Below are 15,937 nucleotides of genomic sequence, written 5' to 3' on the forward strand. Positions count from 1 at the left end.
ACCTGGACTTAAATATCCCAAAGTGAACAAACAAATAAAAGAAACATAAACAAAGGACAACCTCCACTAATTCAAATTAAAAGTTAAGAGTTCATTTTTATTGCAATAACACTTAGAACATTCAATCAGATAAGCTTTTTATTTTTTGGCGGTAAATCTCGACGCTGGTCTGCCCTCTGGGGAGCGCCGCGGACAACGTTTCACCCAAAATGTCATTTCCCCCGGAGGACCCGAGGCCCCGAAAAGCAGCGAATAACCGTCTTCACAGGAGAAAGGTCGGGCTGGAGCCCAAAGGTCACCGAAGAACCGCCTCCGGGGGGGCGCCTGCCTGAAGGAACACATACACAAGGGATGCTAAGGAACGGCGCCTCCACAAAGGTATCAGAATATATATATATATATATGTGTGTGTGTGTGTGTGTGTGTGTGTGTGTGTGTGTGTGTATATGCGTGTAGGAGGTACTTTCTGACCCAATCAGAAGATGCCTTGCTCCTTCCTGCGGTCGATGTCTCTCTTCAGCTGGCACGTGGCGCAGAGCGGACAGCAGCCGACCGCCACGAAGTCGCCACACAGCGAGCCCTGCACACGGGGGGGGGGGTTAAGAGTAAACATATATACATATACACACATAAACATGGGTACATACAGAGCATGTGCACCCAGATTAATATTAGTACCACACACTTAAGAAAAAGTTTTGTTTGGGAGAAAAGTCCCCTTTGAAGATTACAGTAACACTAATCTCCCAATATAGAACCGATGTCTTTATGTTTCCATGCATTACTCCAAATAAGCTTTTACATTAATGCTAATTAAATTTATTTTGTATTTATCAAACATGGAATATTTTTTCTTGTTGATTATACACTTAATTATTATCATACTAGATGTGCACCAATAGTTCCCCCAAAATGCTAAAATGGATAATCCTCTAAACGCCACAGTTTTATTGCTCTGGTTTAATCTTTAACAGACACGTGAAAGATTAAACTGTAACATCCTTTTGAGGCTAATAAATCTTTCTGGGAAGCAGGTGTGGCCCTTTGTCATGTTTCCTGCTAATAAGAGCCATCGACCCTCAACAACAAAGACCTGATGTTCCCCACAAAGGCAGTTAGAGCCTCGTTTCTCCCCGCTGACCCTTCTGATAAGACTTATTCTGAGTGAATTACTTGCACGATGCAGTATTGGAACGCGGTCCTAATAGTGCTCTCACGTAAGTAAAGGACTTCCTCCACCTCTGGGTGTGACGTAAGTTCAAAGAAGAAGTAACTTTAATCGCTTTGATCGGGACAAAAAAAAAGTGCTCCAACCACAACTAGCTGTAGAGCTTTAACGCTCGCAGAAGGGTCCGATGATCCGGGTCCGATGATCCGGGTCACGAGGAGCTCACCTGGATGTTGTACTTGGTCCTGTACACGCTGCGGATGGCCATGCTCAGGCCGCACAGGCAGCACTCGTCCATGTCGCTGGCGATGGAGCAGCCCAGGCAGGTGTAGCAGCACAGCCCGTAGAAGCCTGTGGGGACGAAGCCGAGGGAACACGTTAAAAAACACGTTAAAACACACGGAATGCGTCCCGTGTCTCTTTGGGGGGGGGGCTCTCACAGGTTCCACAGTCGTCGCAGAAGTCGCACAGGCCGGTCTGGAAGTCTGAGGGCGCGAAGCTGCCGGGTTGGCGGGTCACAGCCATGGTGGAGGTGATGGAGGCGGTGGAGGTGGGGGTTGGCGTCTCTGTGGAGGAAAAAGGTTTTTAAATATCACAACTTCTGCTCGTTTCCCCCCCCCCCCCCAGAGAAACGTAGAGGAAAAAAAAGGAGACGCAGCAAAGCGGCGGCGCGGAGGTGAGTCTTACCGGAGCAGGCGGGTGGAGGTGAAGGTGGAGGACGGTTCAGAGCGGAGGCTTTATAGGCGGTGGGGGGTCAGTAAACACTAAACACTCCCCCTTCCTTCAGTAAAGCTCCTCTGAGTCACGTCGCGGCTTCAGGGCCGAATGAGGAAGATAAAACTCCAACGTTTAATCTCATTTACGTCCGACCCTAAAAGATGGAAATGTTGTTTACAATTAATAAAGCTGTCGGCAGTTTGTTGCTCATTGACAGCAGGCGGGTCAAAGGTCGGCTAATAAATAATATAGACACAGCGCACCTATTTTTAGACTCTTTTCAAATATGCTGAATTGTGTGGAGTGAAATGTCATTACAAATAGACATTTATTAAGTTCACATATTCATGAACAAATGCTCTGATTCACATTAACATTAAGTCCCGACCTTCAGAGCAGCTGTTGACTTTACCAACAATGAGTATAAAATGAAAACCTCTTAAACAAGCTCCATCCCAGCGTGGATCCATGCGTGTCCTGCTCCGCGATGCGTCGCCCCACTATGGTTAGTGTATTTATGGAGGGGTGTTTCTGGGGAGTCCCGCACCTTCTCTGCTCTAATCTGTGGTTGTAAAGCTGCTCCTCGTGATTCCTCCTCCGAGCCTCAAAGAACAAAGGTCACCTGCAGAGGAGAACGTTCCCTTTCAACGCACTTCCCAAGTGAATGATCCCCTGGTGAAGGCCTTCGGTGACTAGAATCAGCACAACACAGCGTCCTAAATAAAGTGATGATTACATATCAACACAGAGGGATTCTGAAACGCGTGTATATATATAAAAATATATATAAGAGGCATCGACCCTCCTTTAAACAACAAGGAAACAACAAAGACCTGATGTTCCCCACAAAGGCAATTAGAGCCTCGTTTCTCTCCGCTGACCCTTCTGATAAGACTTATTCTGAGTGAATTACTTGCACGATGCAGTATTGGAACACGGTCCTAATAGTGCTCTCACGTAAGTAAAGGACTTCCTCCACCTCTGGGTGTGACGTAAGTTCAAAGAAGAAGTAACTTTAATCGCTTTGATCGGGACAAAAAAAAGTGCTCCAACCGCAACTAGCTGTAGAGCTTTAATACTCACAGAAGGGTCCGATGATTTTGGGTCATGAGGAGACGAGGGATGAGGAGCGCAGTCTCCTATACATATATATAAATATATATATATATGTATATGTGTGTGTGTGTGTGTGTGTGTGTGTGTGTCAGGGTTTGGGGTCTTGTTTTATTTTGTAGTTTCATGTCTCCTGTGTTCCTGGGTAACTTCACTTCCTGCCTTGTCCTGTCTTCTCCTGTAATGTAAACGTATATATACATATATATATATATATACATATACGTATGTACATATAAATATATCTATATATATATATATATGTATATATATATAGATAGATATATCTGTTTACATATATGTATATATACATATATATATATATATACGTATACATATATATATATATATATGTACAGTATATATATATACATATATGTATATATATACGTATATATTACATATACATACGTATATATATACATATCTATGGACACACGGTGGCGCTGCTCCCCCACGGAGCGAGGCGATGACGTAATGACGTAACGAGGGACCGGCACTCACCGACAGGCGCGATGTTCCGCTTCCTGCAGACCGGAGCTACAAGCCGAGCGCGCCGCGAATAGCTGGAAGTAACCCTTGGAGGTAAAACCTCCACACGGAGGGCTCCAGATGTTCTGGCTGCTCGTTGTGGTCCTTGATGACAGTGGTGGATCTTCTGAGGTTTCTACCTCCACTGCGCACGTGCTTTCATGCTGAGGAATCATAAAGGACCTTCTAAGCGTTTATTACCTGCTGGAGATGAAGTAAATGACTTAAAGCCGTACTATAATAAAGATGTTTCCTGAGTTAAAGGAGCTTCACTTTCACTGCTCATCAGGGCAAAATGTTGTTAAACTTCCAGCGAATCAGGATGTGGCACAGAAAACACATGACGATTTGTTTAGATATGTTATATGACAAAGTAACACACTACATCAGCAATAACATGTAAACAGTAGTACTTGTTCCTACTACTTTTAATGAAGTAGTCAAAGTTTTACTTTAATAATGTTGTTGTCTCTGGAATTCTAACCTGTATCAGCACTGCTGATGGCGGAACGGCACATCTGCATTGACCCCCCCCCCCCCCCCCGAAATAAAAAAAGCTGCAGATGACCTGACAGGGAGACACAGACCCGGTGTGCACGTAGAGAGGAGGAGCAGCACCCACCCCCCCTCCACACACACACTCCCCCCTCCCTCTCTGAGGTGGCAGGACACCCACTGCAAACCTCACCTCACTTTTCTTTGAAGAAGAAGAGCGGAAGAGCGCAAAGATTATAACCCCCCCCCCCCCCCCCCCCTCCTCCCCCTCCTTCCCCTCCCCCCGCTCTGCTTCGCCACTTCTGCTTGGTTGTCTGTGTGCGTGTGTGTGTGTGTGAGAGAGAAAGGGGGAGGAAGGGGGGGGGGCGCTCAGGATGGCAAAGCTCGAGAGGAGATGAAAGGAGGAGAACAGCGGAACTTAAGAGCAGCTTTTTGTTGTCCTGAGCGCGCTCTCTCTTTCTCTTTCTCTCTCTCTCCCCCCCTCTCTCTCTCTCTCTCCTTCTTCCCCCCCCCTCTCTCTCTCACTCTGCTTCTCTGTGTGTGTGTGTCTCTGTGTTCCTCTCTCTCTCTCTCTCTCTCTCTCTCTCTCTCTCTCTCTCTCTCTCCCTCTCTGCTTCCCCCCTCCCCCCTCCCCCCCGGCGCCCCCCCCCCCCGGGCCGTTGGAGCCGGAGCTGACGATGAAGATGCGCGTGGTAACTATCCTGTTAACACTCCGCGTCCGGTGCGGGACGATATCGTTCGGCTCCGCTTCTGTTCCCGCAGGTTCCTGAGTGAGCGCGTTACAACCAAGTCTCAGGGGAGCAGACTTTAGCTAAATATATATATATACACATATATGTATATATATTTCTCCATAAATATCTGTTTATATTTACATACATGGAGGGATTCGCGTGGACAAGTTGCCGTATCGGAGACATTTACGCGCTGGATCCACGTGCCTTGCAGCTCGGAACCACCGCAACTTTCTGAGGCTTTTTTTTTTTTAAAACATTTTTTTAATACTTTATTTTTTTATTATTATTATTATTTTTTTAATTCTCCTCGAGGGGTTTGTGTGTGTGCGCGTGTGTGTGTAATAATGCACGCGGGCCGGCTGCCAACTGTCTGGGTCAGAGTGGCCAAGTAAGTAGCGCTGTGTGCGTGGAGCCCGAGGGACAACGCACGCACACACGCGCACTACACTACACACACACACACACACACATACACGCACACACTCATGGATACACATGCACGAAGGCGCAACACCCCACGACGTGCACGAGAGAGAGATCCCCGCGTGCTGAGTTATTGCGGTTGAATCCCGGCTTGAGGTCGTTAAACTGTCAGATGCGTGTTGGATGAATGCGCGCACGTTGCGACAAATGTGTCCGAGGTCCGAGTTTGTTTCCGGTGATTCGAAGTTAAACGACGCGTTTGATTGAAACCAACATTTATCGATCGGGAGAGAGAAAGAAAAAAAAACCCCGATGGATTATTTCAGTTCATTTCATCTTAAATTGATTACCGTTTGAGAGTAAATCCTTAAGAATGAGAATCATCTTTATTAATTGGTTCATGAATTGGCATAAAATGGTGGAAAATGACGACCTGAGTTCAAATTGGCAACATTGAAGTCCAACCAGCATTCAGAGGTCTGAATTTGTTTAAAAGGAAAAACTCAATGAGCAGTGCAACAGTTTCCTGATGAATGTGTGAAAGTGCTGATTGTTGTTGGTTTGTTTCATTTTACATTGAACCTCTTCGGGTGTTTCGACACAGATAAAATGGTTTGACAGATGCATTAATCAGCATCGTCATAATTCTTTTCATGTGTCAATCAAGTCATTGTTTCTGTTTGTGGTTTCAAAATCAATTATAAAATAGTTGGAAATGATGACCACAGTGCAAAGTGGCACCTTAAGAAGGTGGTTTTCAATAGTTCACCCTGAAATGAATTGATTAGTCTTTTCAGCTGTTGGACAAGTAAGAATCTCACTGAGCCATGGAGCTGACGGATCATTTAACCCTGTGATTGATCCGCCCTGCAGGAACGCCGATGGATCGTTCCGGACAGGCTTCCCGCATAGAGCTTCCTGTTGTGGGCTTACGGCTGAGAGCGACTCGGTGCGCCTGATGGACCTCGGCGTTTCCTGCGAGCTGCTGACATGAACCCAGGGGCCACTGAGACGCCGAGGCGCTCGCCATCGGGAGGGATCTGAGAGCCAGCCTCGTCGACCACAAGCCAAGGACGCCACCCCGTGGACTCGTTATGGTGCGGCGTCGGACCCAGCGCCTCCTCCTCCTCGCCCCGTTGTAGCGCCCTCTTACCCTCCACCCCATGTCACACCTCACCGCCGAATTATGGAAATTTTGTGGAAGACGCTGACTTGGACTCTGAGCCTGGTGGTGATGGCGGCTTCTGAATTTCAAGGACTTTCGCACAACTCTCAAGGTACGGCGCGTGGCCCGGGGTGGCCCGGGGTGGCCCGGGGTGGCCCCTTTTCTCAGTGCTGCATGCTCACCGTCCCGTTCTTCTCTCTCCTTCTCCCCCTGCTGTCCAAAGAGGAGTTCCTGTCCTACCTGCAGCACTACCAGGTGACTGTCCCGGTGCGGGTGGACGAGAGCGGGGACTTCCTGAGCTACACTGTGAAGCACCACCGGCCGGGCCGGCGGAGACGCGGGGCGCCGGACCCCCTGGACCCGGAGCCCCCCCACCACAACCCCCGGCTCTTCTACAGACTGTCGGCCTACGGGATGCACTTTCACCTCAACCTGACGCTCAACCCCCACCTGGTGTCCAAGCACTTCGCGGTGGAGTTCTGGGGGAGGGACGGCCTGGAGTGGCGCCACGGCGCGGTGGATAACTGTCACTACGTCGGATCCTTGCAGAACCAGGGCGGCGCCACCAGGGTGGCGCTCAGCAACTGCAAGGGCCTGGTGAGACGAAAACAGCACTTTCACTATTCTCTCTTAACTTTTTTCCTCTTTGCCCCTGGTGACCTCACCCCTACCCCCCCCCCCCCCCCCCTCCCCCGATAACTGGGAGGGAGCTGGTGGTGCCCTCATGGCAGCCGCTTAGCAGGATCTTGGCTTGCCTCCACCTGGCAGGGGGGCAGCGAGGTGATGCCGGTGGAGGAAGGAGAGCATTCGAGTATCACGCTTTGTCCTCGTAGGAGGAGACTCTCTTTGATCCTTTTAGTGTTAAACAATCGTCCGATTATCCCGCCTTAGCTTTCGGTCCTCGGGCTCCTGTCCACAGGCTGCGTGACCCTCCGGCTCCTCGGCACCAATCGAGACGCTGGAAGACGTTTTAATGGCTGCTGTGCTGCAGAATAACTCTAAAGAAGGAAAGAAATAGGCCCTGCTTCTTCTTGGCAAACGTAATCGTTGTGGAGAAAACGTGAAGCCAAATGTGTTGGCAAGACCCCCACCGAGTGTCATGAATTGAATTAGCATTCGCTTTTTTTTTTTTTTTACTAACAGCACCAAAAATGGACAAAACTGTGTCTGCGCTTTTAATGTAATCAGCTGTCTGGACGGTCTGAGGCCGCTGACGTCACGCACTCATCGAGTGTGTTTCTGTCTGCGCTTTGAGGGATTTGTGGTCACTTGTTTGTGTTGTAGGTTTGTACAGAGTTGAGGTGGTGTTTTCTGCGAGCAGGAGGTGCTGAAGAGGTTCTGATTGGACTGATGGTTCTTGGATCTGACTGCACACTAGTACCTAACGTGTTGTATGTGTCATCGGGAAGGTATTGGTTATTTAAAGGAATACTTCACAGTTTTTGGGAGGCATCTCAGTTTCAGGCTTTCCTTCAGAGACACAGAATAACTCCTGCATGTGGCCCATGTGGACATAAGGCCGAGGGAACCCTTACCTGCAGTCATGTGGGTCTGATGCAAACCTTCATTAATAACCTGATCAGGTATTTAGGTTTCCGTCTACTATTTACTATTGTCTACTATAGACACTATAGAGACTAATGTCTCTGTGCGATTATGAAGCAGATCTCTAAAACTTTGTGTAAGGTTTGAAACCCGATCAACTCGTGCAGGTGGCCTTTTCGCCAGTCCGCTTACCTGCATTCTCTGTAGTGACCAGCAGGGGGCGACTCCTCTGCTCCCATAGACGTCAATGAGGAAATGACTCTACTTCTCTGTAGTGACCAGCAGGGGGCGACTCCTCTTCTCCCATAGACGTCAATGAGGAAATGACTCTACTTCTGTGAAGTGACCAGCAGGGGCGACTCCTCTGGTCCCATAGACGTCTATGAGAAAATGACTCTACTTCTGTGTAGTGACCAGCAGGGGGCGACTCCTCTGCTCCCATAGACGTCTATGAGGAAATGACTCTACTTCTCTCTTGATTTATTCCCTCAGTAAACATTGTAAACATGAGTTTATGGTCTCGGTCTCTAGTTTGAAGTCTTCTTAAACAGAGCATGATGTTCATTTAGTGAATTATCGTTTATGTAGAGTCAAACAGACCTACGAAGCAGGGGATGCTTTAGGGCGGGGCTACACTCTGATTGACAAATCACTCCTCTGCATTTAAAAAATCCTAACTTTCATTCATTGGTTGCAAAATAAACAGCCAAACTTCAAGGTGGCGAAGGCAAAATTTGCCAAATTTGAGCCCTCGTGGCGTCAGTCCACAAACTGGTGGAAGTCTACAGTCTAAACGCACCTCGCCTTTGACTTTGCATTTAGTCGCTAAATTAAACTCCTGTGCTGTCTTAGCCGACAGTTCAAGGTAAACGCATCTGCATTGTGGAACAAAGGGGGGGAAAAGGGTGATTGCACCTTCAATAGAATGAAAATGATGAAAAAAATGCAAAACATGTGTTTTCGGGAGAACTTTCGGTGTAATTTCTGCTTTTAGCAGCACTGGCTGCTTGTGTTTGTAACCTGTCTGTTTCCCCGATTTCCTCCCCAACAAGCACGGTGTCATAACAACAGAGGAGGAGCAGTATTTGATCGAGCCATTAAGGAACATCTCCTCCACCGCCTCCAGTGAATGGAACCTGGAAGAAGCACAGCAACATGTTATTTATAAAATGTCTGCCATTCCCTCACCACAAGAGCGTAGCCAGGAGCTCAGCTGTGGCATTTCAGGTTGGTTAAGCCCCCGTCTGGGCCGGGCTTTGTGTGGGTAGAGCTGACGTAGAGGAATAACTTCACATAGCAGGTCAGGGGGAAGTGCTGGTTTGGTTGTAGGCCCAGGTTCTGGTGGACATGACCGGGCCGCTTGTGTGCTATATTTGCTCCCGGCCCGGGACACCTTTCAACCCCTAAGAGAAAGCTTTCATTAAAAAAAAGGCCCCTCTGTGCACCAAGAGCTCTTGGCTCATGACTTTTATAGAAGCACAAGTCTATTAATAGAATCATGTTCAGTTTCAAAGAAACTCCAAACCGAAGAGACTTGACGCATGTGGACAGAGGACCAGGTGGATGTGTAGGTATTTGGGCCAAGCTCTTATAAGAGACAGCAAAGGCTGTGATCACCTGGAAGCTCGCATGCCCCGACATGTACCGTCTTATAGCTTCTTCCCAGGTCTGGGTCATAAAGCAAATGCTTCAGCAGCCAGGTTCAAAGGGGCAGACCCCCCCCCCACCCCCCCCCAACAGATCAGGCATCATCACTTGGTTTCCTAATCGGCTTCTGTAACTTCACTCTACACCCCCCCCCTCCCCCCCCCCCCTTCACCCCGCAGACCTCATCAAAAGCAGCTCGCCCTGCCAGTTCAGCTCGCCGACCCCCCCGGCGGCGCCCCAAAACGACGGCGAGCACGCCAACGGCACCCGGCGCCAGAGGCGCTCCGTCAGCTCGGAGCGCTTCGTGGAGACGCTGGTGGTGGCGGACAAAATGATGGTCGGTTACCACGGACGCAAGGACATCGAGCACTACATCCTGTCCGTGATGAACATTGTAAGTTTGATGCTGCTTCATTGGTCACCTCGACAACGTGAAACGTGCAGGTTTTAATGGTTGATTTGATTACAAGTTGGTGACATCTGGACACAATTTGTCTGACTTTGTGTCTTTTCTTCTTTTCTGGAGGTCAGGTTGCCAAACTTTACCGTGATGCCAGTCTAGGGAATGTTGTGAACATTATTGTGACCCGGCTGATTGTTCTCACTGAGGATCAGGTAAGAAAGACCTGTTTGTCTCATTCGTTCCACTCCGTCGTCTTCTTATTTTTGTCACATCTGCAGCTTCACCTGCAGCGAGTGTATAGCCGCTTGGCGTGAGCGAGCCGCGGTGTTTCATGTGGTTCAAGGGGAGAGACAGACTATCCACCATATGGTCACCACTTTAGATGAAAGATGCACTTCTTCCCTCTGGGAGCCTGGATGGAGGGTTCCTACATGCACTGTACATGTGTGGGTCCGCGTGATGGGAGAAACAGAGCGCTTCCTACCATCTGTTTTTTTTTTTCTTCTAAAGGGGTCCCAGCGGCTCTTCTTGTAGCATCAAACAAGTCTCCCTGTATTATGGAACCGCACTTTGATCCATAAAGAGTCACTGAGGGGCAGTAGACTTGTTGTGATCAATCAGTACTTAGTATTTTACAGACTCTACTCGCCTGCTCGTCCTTGCACAAAGACACTTTGAGTTCTGAGTTCTGTGAACCTGAGGTTCTCCACCAAGAATTAAACGATGCGCCACAACACAAAACGAAATGCTACCATACCAAACAACAACACCACGTGAAGTGATATGCTGCTCTGCTCGACGTGGCGCTGTAACTCATCCCCTCGCCGTGCGTCGCAGGCCGTTGTCTTGTAACGGCATCAAGTTCCACCGTTCTTTTTGCAGCCTAACCTTGAGATCAACCACCATGCCGACAAGTCTCTGGACAGTTTTTGCAAGTGGCAGAAGTCCATCCGGTCTCATCACGGCGACGGAAACAGCATTCCTGAAAACGGGATGGCTCACCATGACAACGCCGTCCTGATCACCCGGTGAGTGTTGGAACGAGCGCCGACTTCAATCTCGCTCGCACGTCAGGTGATGATCCAGCTCGGATTCCTGTGCTTCTAAGAGAGAGAGTTTCAGTAGCTCGCTGCAAGTAGCACTTATCTTCTCATTTTGCTATATAAAAGCTGTGGAGCATCCTGACTGAAGCTGTGTGTGTGTGTGTGTGTGTGTGTGTGTGTGTGTGTGTGTGTGTGTGTGTGTGTGAGATAAACGTCCTGTTTCTTACAGAAGGACTGTACTTTTCACACTATAAAGTTATGTTGGGGGGTGTCTCTATAAAACAGCAAAACTCTGTCATTACCTGACTTCATTGTTGCGAGAACTGTTTTGGCCCCATTACCTAGCAACTACCCTACATGTGTCCCCCCCCACTAGAGAAAGGATGGCGTATTGTGATTGAAGCGGGCTAAAGCAGAGCGCTTTGACTCCCTGCCTTTCTATCATCACGCCGATCTTGCTTGTTGTCTCTCAGTTGATGTTCTCCAGCTCCGTTGGCTCCTCTTTTTATTGGTGGTTTAAGCTTCACTAAGAACCGGCAACAAAAAAGGCTCCTGAGTGGAGTCGAGATGCAACCGGTCAGAGGGTTGCACATAGAAGACAAATCTGATCGTCTTTTCTCATCGATAGACACACGCAAAACCGGCTTGTAACTGGCAGGAACCGGTTTGGGCTGAGTACAAACACAAGGATGCGAAGGCAGACTACGTTCAGTTGTCTCAAATAGCAACTTGCATTTTATTATTTTGAACAAAACAGCCTTTCAGACCTGCAGTTTAAGTTTAGCATTTTACTTTTAGCTCCGTTTTTGGTCTCCTCTCCTCACCAGCTAGCTATATGCTAGCCTTAAAGACGTTGAGTTCAGGGCTTTTCAAAAATGAAAAAAAAGCAGATTATATGAATACTCGGAAAAGAAAACGTTCCTATCGAGTTGACTTCCGCTAGGCCCCTCCCCTCGAGCAGCAGCTGACCAATCGTTCCATAGCAACCGTAGCTAGGTGCAATGAGGCCTGTCAAGCTCTGTTATAAAAACCCAAAGTCCCACGGCGGGTTTTCTTTGTCGAACAAGAAAAGAAAAACGCAAGAAGAAAGATGTCGGATATGTATTTAACTGTGTGGAGGACTTCAGTCTCAGCAAAATCCAACATATATCAAGAAAAACCTCTCCAAGTTAAGATGCTAACCACGCTAACTAGCTTAATAAGCGTGCAAACAATGGCCTTTAATTACTATTAGTTCATCGATCTATGGATGTCCTGGTGCGCTTTAATATAGATGAAAAAAACGAGAGGGCGTGTCCCTCATATTTAGTAGATCACTTCTGATTAAATATGGGTGAATGTGGAGTCGGCGTCGCGGGGTAAAAGCAGGCGAGTTGATGAGATAAAAAGCTGCCGGGAGGAGGCGGCTGAGCTCACAGATGCTAACGTTGGAGATAGTAAAAATAGCTGATGGTAGACACCAGGTAGCCCTCATTAACCACCAAGTCTGGAGGAGACATTCCAGGCAATGGTGGAATGCACTGAAAAAAGTTCAGTGTGATTTTAAGCTGGTCAATGCGGGAATTTAACTCAGAGGACACTTAATTTAATTTATATTTTTGGAGCGTTCTTGTTTTTGGATCAGTGGTCAAAATGTAAGCGATTAGTCCATAAATCGGGCTGCTTCTCTAATGTAAGAGTTTGCAGATGTTTTGTGTCATCTTTGGGTTTTAAAACTCCACCGTTTATAATGAAAATAATCTTTAAGTTGAAGCCCCTGATCCAAGCAATGCAAGTATGTTAGCAGTATTTTGTTTACTTAATAGTTGATCATTTATATATCTTTGACAGCTACATGTTTTTACTGAAGGGAAACCTCCGCTTTTCAGTGTATAAAAATGTTTAAAAAATGTACCGACTATTAGTTAAATACAGTTGACGCGTCAGCACTCAATACGTATTTGACACATATCACGGTCTGTTTTCGTAGCCAGTGTATTATACTACAAATACGTCCCCCATCAATGTGCATCTCCGGCGGGGGACGGGGGACGGGGGGGGGGGCACCCCTTTCCAAGCCTGGGGCTTCTTTCCCCCCCCCCCCCCCCCACCCCCCCGGCGTCGGAAGCCGCCTTGTTTGGTATCGTTAAAAAAAAAGACAAGACACCGAAGGAAATGAAGGGAAATAAATCCAAACAAATAAGACGTCCTTAAACGAGGTCACGGTTGTGCCTCGGCGGGTTGGAGCCGCCTCCACTGGGAGGAATGGGAGGCAAGAGGGGGGAGAAACGGGGGAGAGCAGTTCATGAGGAGAGCGAGGGAGCCAGAGAGGGGGGGAAGAAGAATGAAATTAAATTTGCTGTGCCCTTGGTTTTAATAGATTAAAAGCTTTGGGAATGATTGGATCATTCATTTGAAATGCATGATGTGGCACATCAGTGTCCCCCCCCCCCCCTCCCACTCCTCCCACTCTATTGGATTACCTGGACGTGAGTTACGGGGGTTAACGGTCGGGACGCAGCATTGAGTGAGGCCTTTGAGGATGGAGCCAGGTGTTCTCCAGAACCACCACCTGTCACGACTGCGTGATGCGCTGAGGTTGAGATGAGATCTGAACGCGTGATTAAACGTGGAAAGAATGGAATGGCAAGCAGCCAGTGGAAGAAACCACTGTGCATGTTTCAAAAGAAAGAAAAAAAAAAAGGGTCCATTTAATTACTTGTGTTGTCTTTTTTTCTGCCCGTCCTCAGGTACGACATCTGCACCTACAAGAACAAGCCCTGTGGTACCTTAGGTGAGTGGACTAAGGCAGCTCGGTGCATTTTAACACGTGTTTTCTTGCCAAATTGGTAATCTCAGCCGGTGTTGACTGTGACTCTCTGGGTTGGGAGTTCATTCTTCTCTCTCCCTCCCTCCCTCCCTCCCTCCCTCCCCTGGAGAGGTTTCCGTTTTCACGTTCGGCCCCTCAACGTGTCCTCAGACAAACCTTATTTAGCAACCTTCGCCGTCTCCTTTTAGAAGAACACCAGACGGCTCCTGTGAGACATAATGAGAAGGATGTCTCCACTTGTGTTATTATAGCTCCTCGGCGCGACCCGCGGACCTGGGCGGCCGTGGTCACCTCCTCGCGCGGCCTCCGCTTTGCAAAAGCCCGCTAAGCCTCGGCCTTGTCCGCCGTGTTTACACTCCCACCGGGGGGCGGAGGGGGGGGGGGGGGAGGAAGGAAAAGGTATGTGTCAGGACGACTTGAGGGGATAAAGAGGAGAGTAGTGACAGGGGGGAGGAGTTGAAAGGGATCTAGAAGGGATGAAGGACTATTACAGGGAGTGTTGGAGTATGCAGGAGGGAGATAGAGTGGGTGATATGCCGGTCGCGATGGTATCGGGTGGTGGGAAGGAGGACGGCGAGCTGTGGCAGAGACCCCCCCCCCCCCCCCCCTCTCTCTCTCTCTCTCTCTCTCTCCCTCCTCCATCTCTCCCCATCTTATCTCTGCACAGGCCCTGCAGGCACCACAGTATATCTTGGAGGTAATATTGTGACTTCAGGGCTGGTTTGACAGATTGACCGCATTCGTCACATTCCCCGGTCGCTTTAATTGCACTGGCATCTGCTCGGCTTCCTCGTTGTCTCAACCCCCCCCCCCCCCCCCTCCCCCTCCTTGACCCCCTCCCTCCCCTCTCTTCCTCGCGGGGATCACGATCCCGGGGTCAGATCGCTGGCCTTCGGGGTCGCTGAGTAATCACGGGGCTGGAGATAATGCACAGTCCACCCCAGTGTTGAGAAAACAACAAGCAATGCAGGGTCTGTGTGTGTCTGCGCTCACCCTCGACCCCCCCCCCCCCACACACACACACACTTTACTCTCTCTCTCACACACACACATTCTTAAACTAATCGCAGAGTAGCCACCCTCTTTCCTTTCCCTCCCTCTCGTGCTTCTCTCTTCACCTTCAGGCTGCCTCTGCGCCGGCTGTAATGGTTTCAGCGGCCTCCTGATTTGCGAGTCTATTCTTGTTTAGCCTCTTAGCGACGAGGAGAAGACGAGAGCCACGCCACTTTAAGCACGGAGGCAGTTTGTGCAGCCCGTCCAGTTGTTGAACCCTTTGTGAGGAGGCTGCGTATTATTTGGGTTTCGTTTCAGCAGCTTTGTTTGGACAGACGGCTTCAATCCACCTGTCTTTGTGTCCAATTGCAATTTGCGCATAAATGATTCGCATTAGAGTGCAATGAAGGCACAATGGAGAGCAACCCTACCCCCGCCCCCCCCCCCCCCCCCCAACACACACACACCTGCTTTGTGCTGCCATACGATCCTCTCTGCAGTCACCTGTAGATTTAATCTGTGAAGAATTGCCTCCTGTCCCCTTATCTGACCTGTCAGGCTTTAGGAAAGAAGGACCTGCGACACCTGGATTATGGAGCAGTTTCAACTCTGAACACCCCCCCCCTCCCCCCTCCCTCGCTGTGAGGAAAACATCTATACTTCCTAACAGCTTTCTGGTGTGGTGTTGGTGAAGGGCTTCTTATATTCCCTCCTTGCCTTTAGGAGACCCCTTGTTACATGAACTGAAATGTATGAATCCAGCTCTGGTCTAGACATTTTCAGTCTGGCCGCTGATTCTAAACTCAAACCCCCCCGTCCCCCCGTGCCCCCTCCCAGTGAACAGGAGGTCACATGTGTGGAATCTCAGATTTTGAGCCGTGGATCCTAAGGACGCTTGGTCTTGACCCTGTGTGTGTGTGTGTGTGTGTGTGTGTGTGTGTAGGTTTGGCCTCAGTGGCTGGGATGTGCGAGCCGGAGAGGAGTTGCAGCATCAACGAAGACATCGGCCTCGGTTCTGCCTTCACCATCGCGCATGAGATTGGCCACAAGTGAGTTTTTAACACTGATCCGAAACGTGAACCGTAAAATGTGACTTTGCGTGCTGACGGCGGGACGAAGTCACCTGGAGGGCTGCAAGGCTCAAAAAT

The 15,937-nt window shown here is 48.9% G+C and overlaps 2 protein-coding genes across 4 annotated transcripts in view; one reads left to right on the forward strand and one right to left on the reverse strand.

Moving 5' to 3' along the window:
* Positions 1-150: 150 nt before the first annotated feature.
* LOC119226931 (placenta-specific gene 8 protein-like) lies at positions 151-1,734 on the reverse strand. Of its 2 annotated transcripts, none has more exons than XM_037485324.2 (4): positions 1,609-1,734; positions 1,395-1,519; positions 472-580; positions 151-324 (listed from the first exon to the last, which is right to left on the reverse strand). In XM_037485324.2, the coding sequence occupies exons 1-3, from the start codon at positions 1,691-1,693 to the stop codon at positions 476-478; spliced, it is 315 nt and encodes a 104-aa protein (XP_037341221.2). In that variant the 5' UTR covers positions 1,694-1,734; the 3' UTR covers positions 151-324; positions 472-475. The 2 variants fall into 2 exon arrangements, with proteins under 2 accessions (XP_037341221.2, XP_037341220.2); XM_037485323.2 differs by having other exon boundaries at positions 151-328.
* A 2,967-nt stretch (positions 1,735-4,701) lies between these two features.
* Positions 4,702-15,937, forward strand: part of adamts6 (ADAM metallopeptidase with thrombospondin type 1 motif, 6) — a 39,818-nt gene continuing 28,582 nt past the window's right edge. Inside the window, exons 1-9 of one of the 2 annotated variants that reach the window (XM_037485510.2) lie at positions 4,702-5,149; positions 6,058-6,461; positions 6,573-6,946; positions 8,947-9,121; positions 9,721-9,935; positions 10,073-10,156; positions 10,827-10,972; positions 13,717-13,760; positions 15,733-15,838. In XM_037485510.2, the coding sequence (XP_037341407.2) occupies positions 6,371-6,461; positions 6,573-6,946; positions 8,947-9,121; positions 9,721-9,935; positions 10,073-10,156; positions 10,827-10,972; positions 13,717-13,760; positions 15,733-15,838 (1,235 nt within the window). In that variant the 5' untranslated portion in view covers positions 4,702-5,149; positions 6,058-6,370. Of the gene's footprint in view, positions 5,150-5,780; positions 6,462-6,572; positions 6,947-8,946; positions 9,122-9,720; positions 9,936-10,072; positions 10,157-10,826; positions 10,973-13,716; positions 13,761-15,732; positions 15,839-15,937 lie in introns of those variants that run through there. The other variant, XM_062558902.1, reaches the window with a different exon arrangement.

Source organism: Pungitius pungitius, chromosome 18 (assembly GCF_949316345.1).
Source record: "Pungitius pungitius chromosome 18, fPunPun2.1, whole genome shotgun sequence".
Classification (NCBI taxonomy): Eukaryota; Metazoa; Chordata; class Actinopteri; order Perciformes; family Gasterosteidae; genus Pungitius; species Pungitius pungitius.

Excerpts from the sequence above, each read along its gene's own strand:
- LOC119226931 (XM_037485324.2), bottom strand. The coding sequence starts at position 1,693 with ATGGCTGTGACCCGCCAACCCGGCAGCTTCGCGCCCTCAGACTTCCAG. Across the intron at positions 1,520-1,608 it reads CTGCGACGACTGTGGAACCT|GCTTCTACGGGCTGTGCTGC; the intron begins GTGAGAGCCCCC and ends TCGTCCCCACAG. Across the intron at positions 581-1,394 it reads GGACCAAGTACAACATCCAG|GGCTCGCTGTGTGGCGACTT; the intron begins GTGAGCTCCTCG and ends CCCCGTGTGCAG.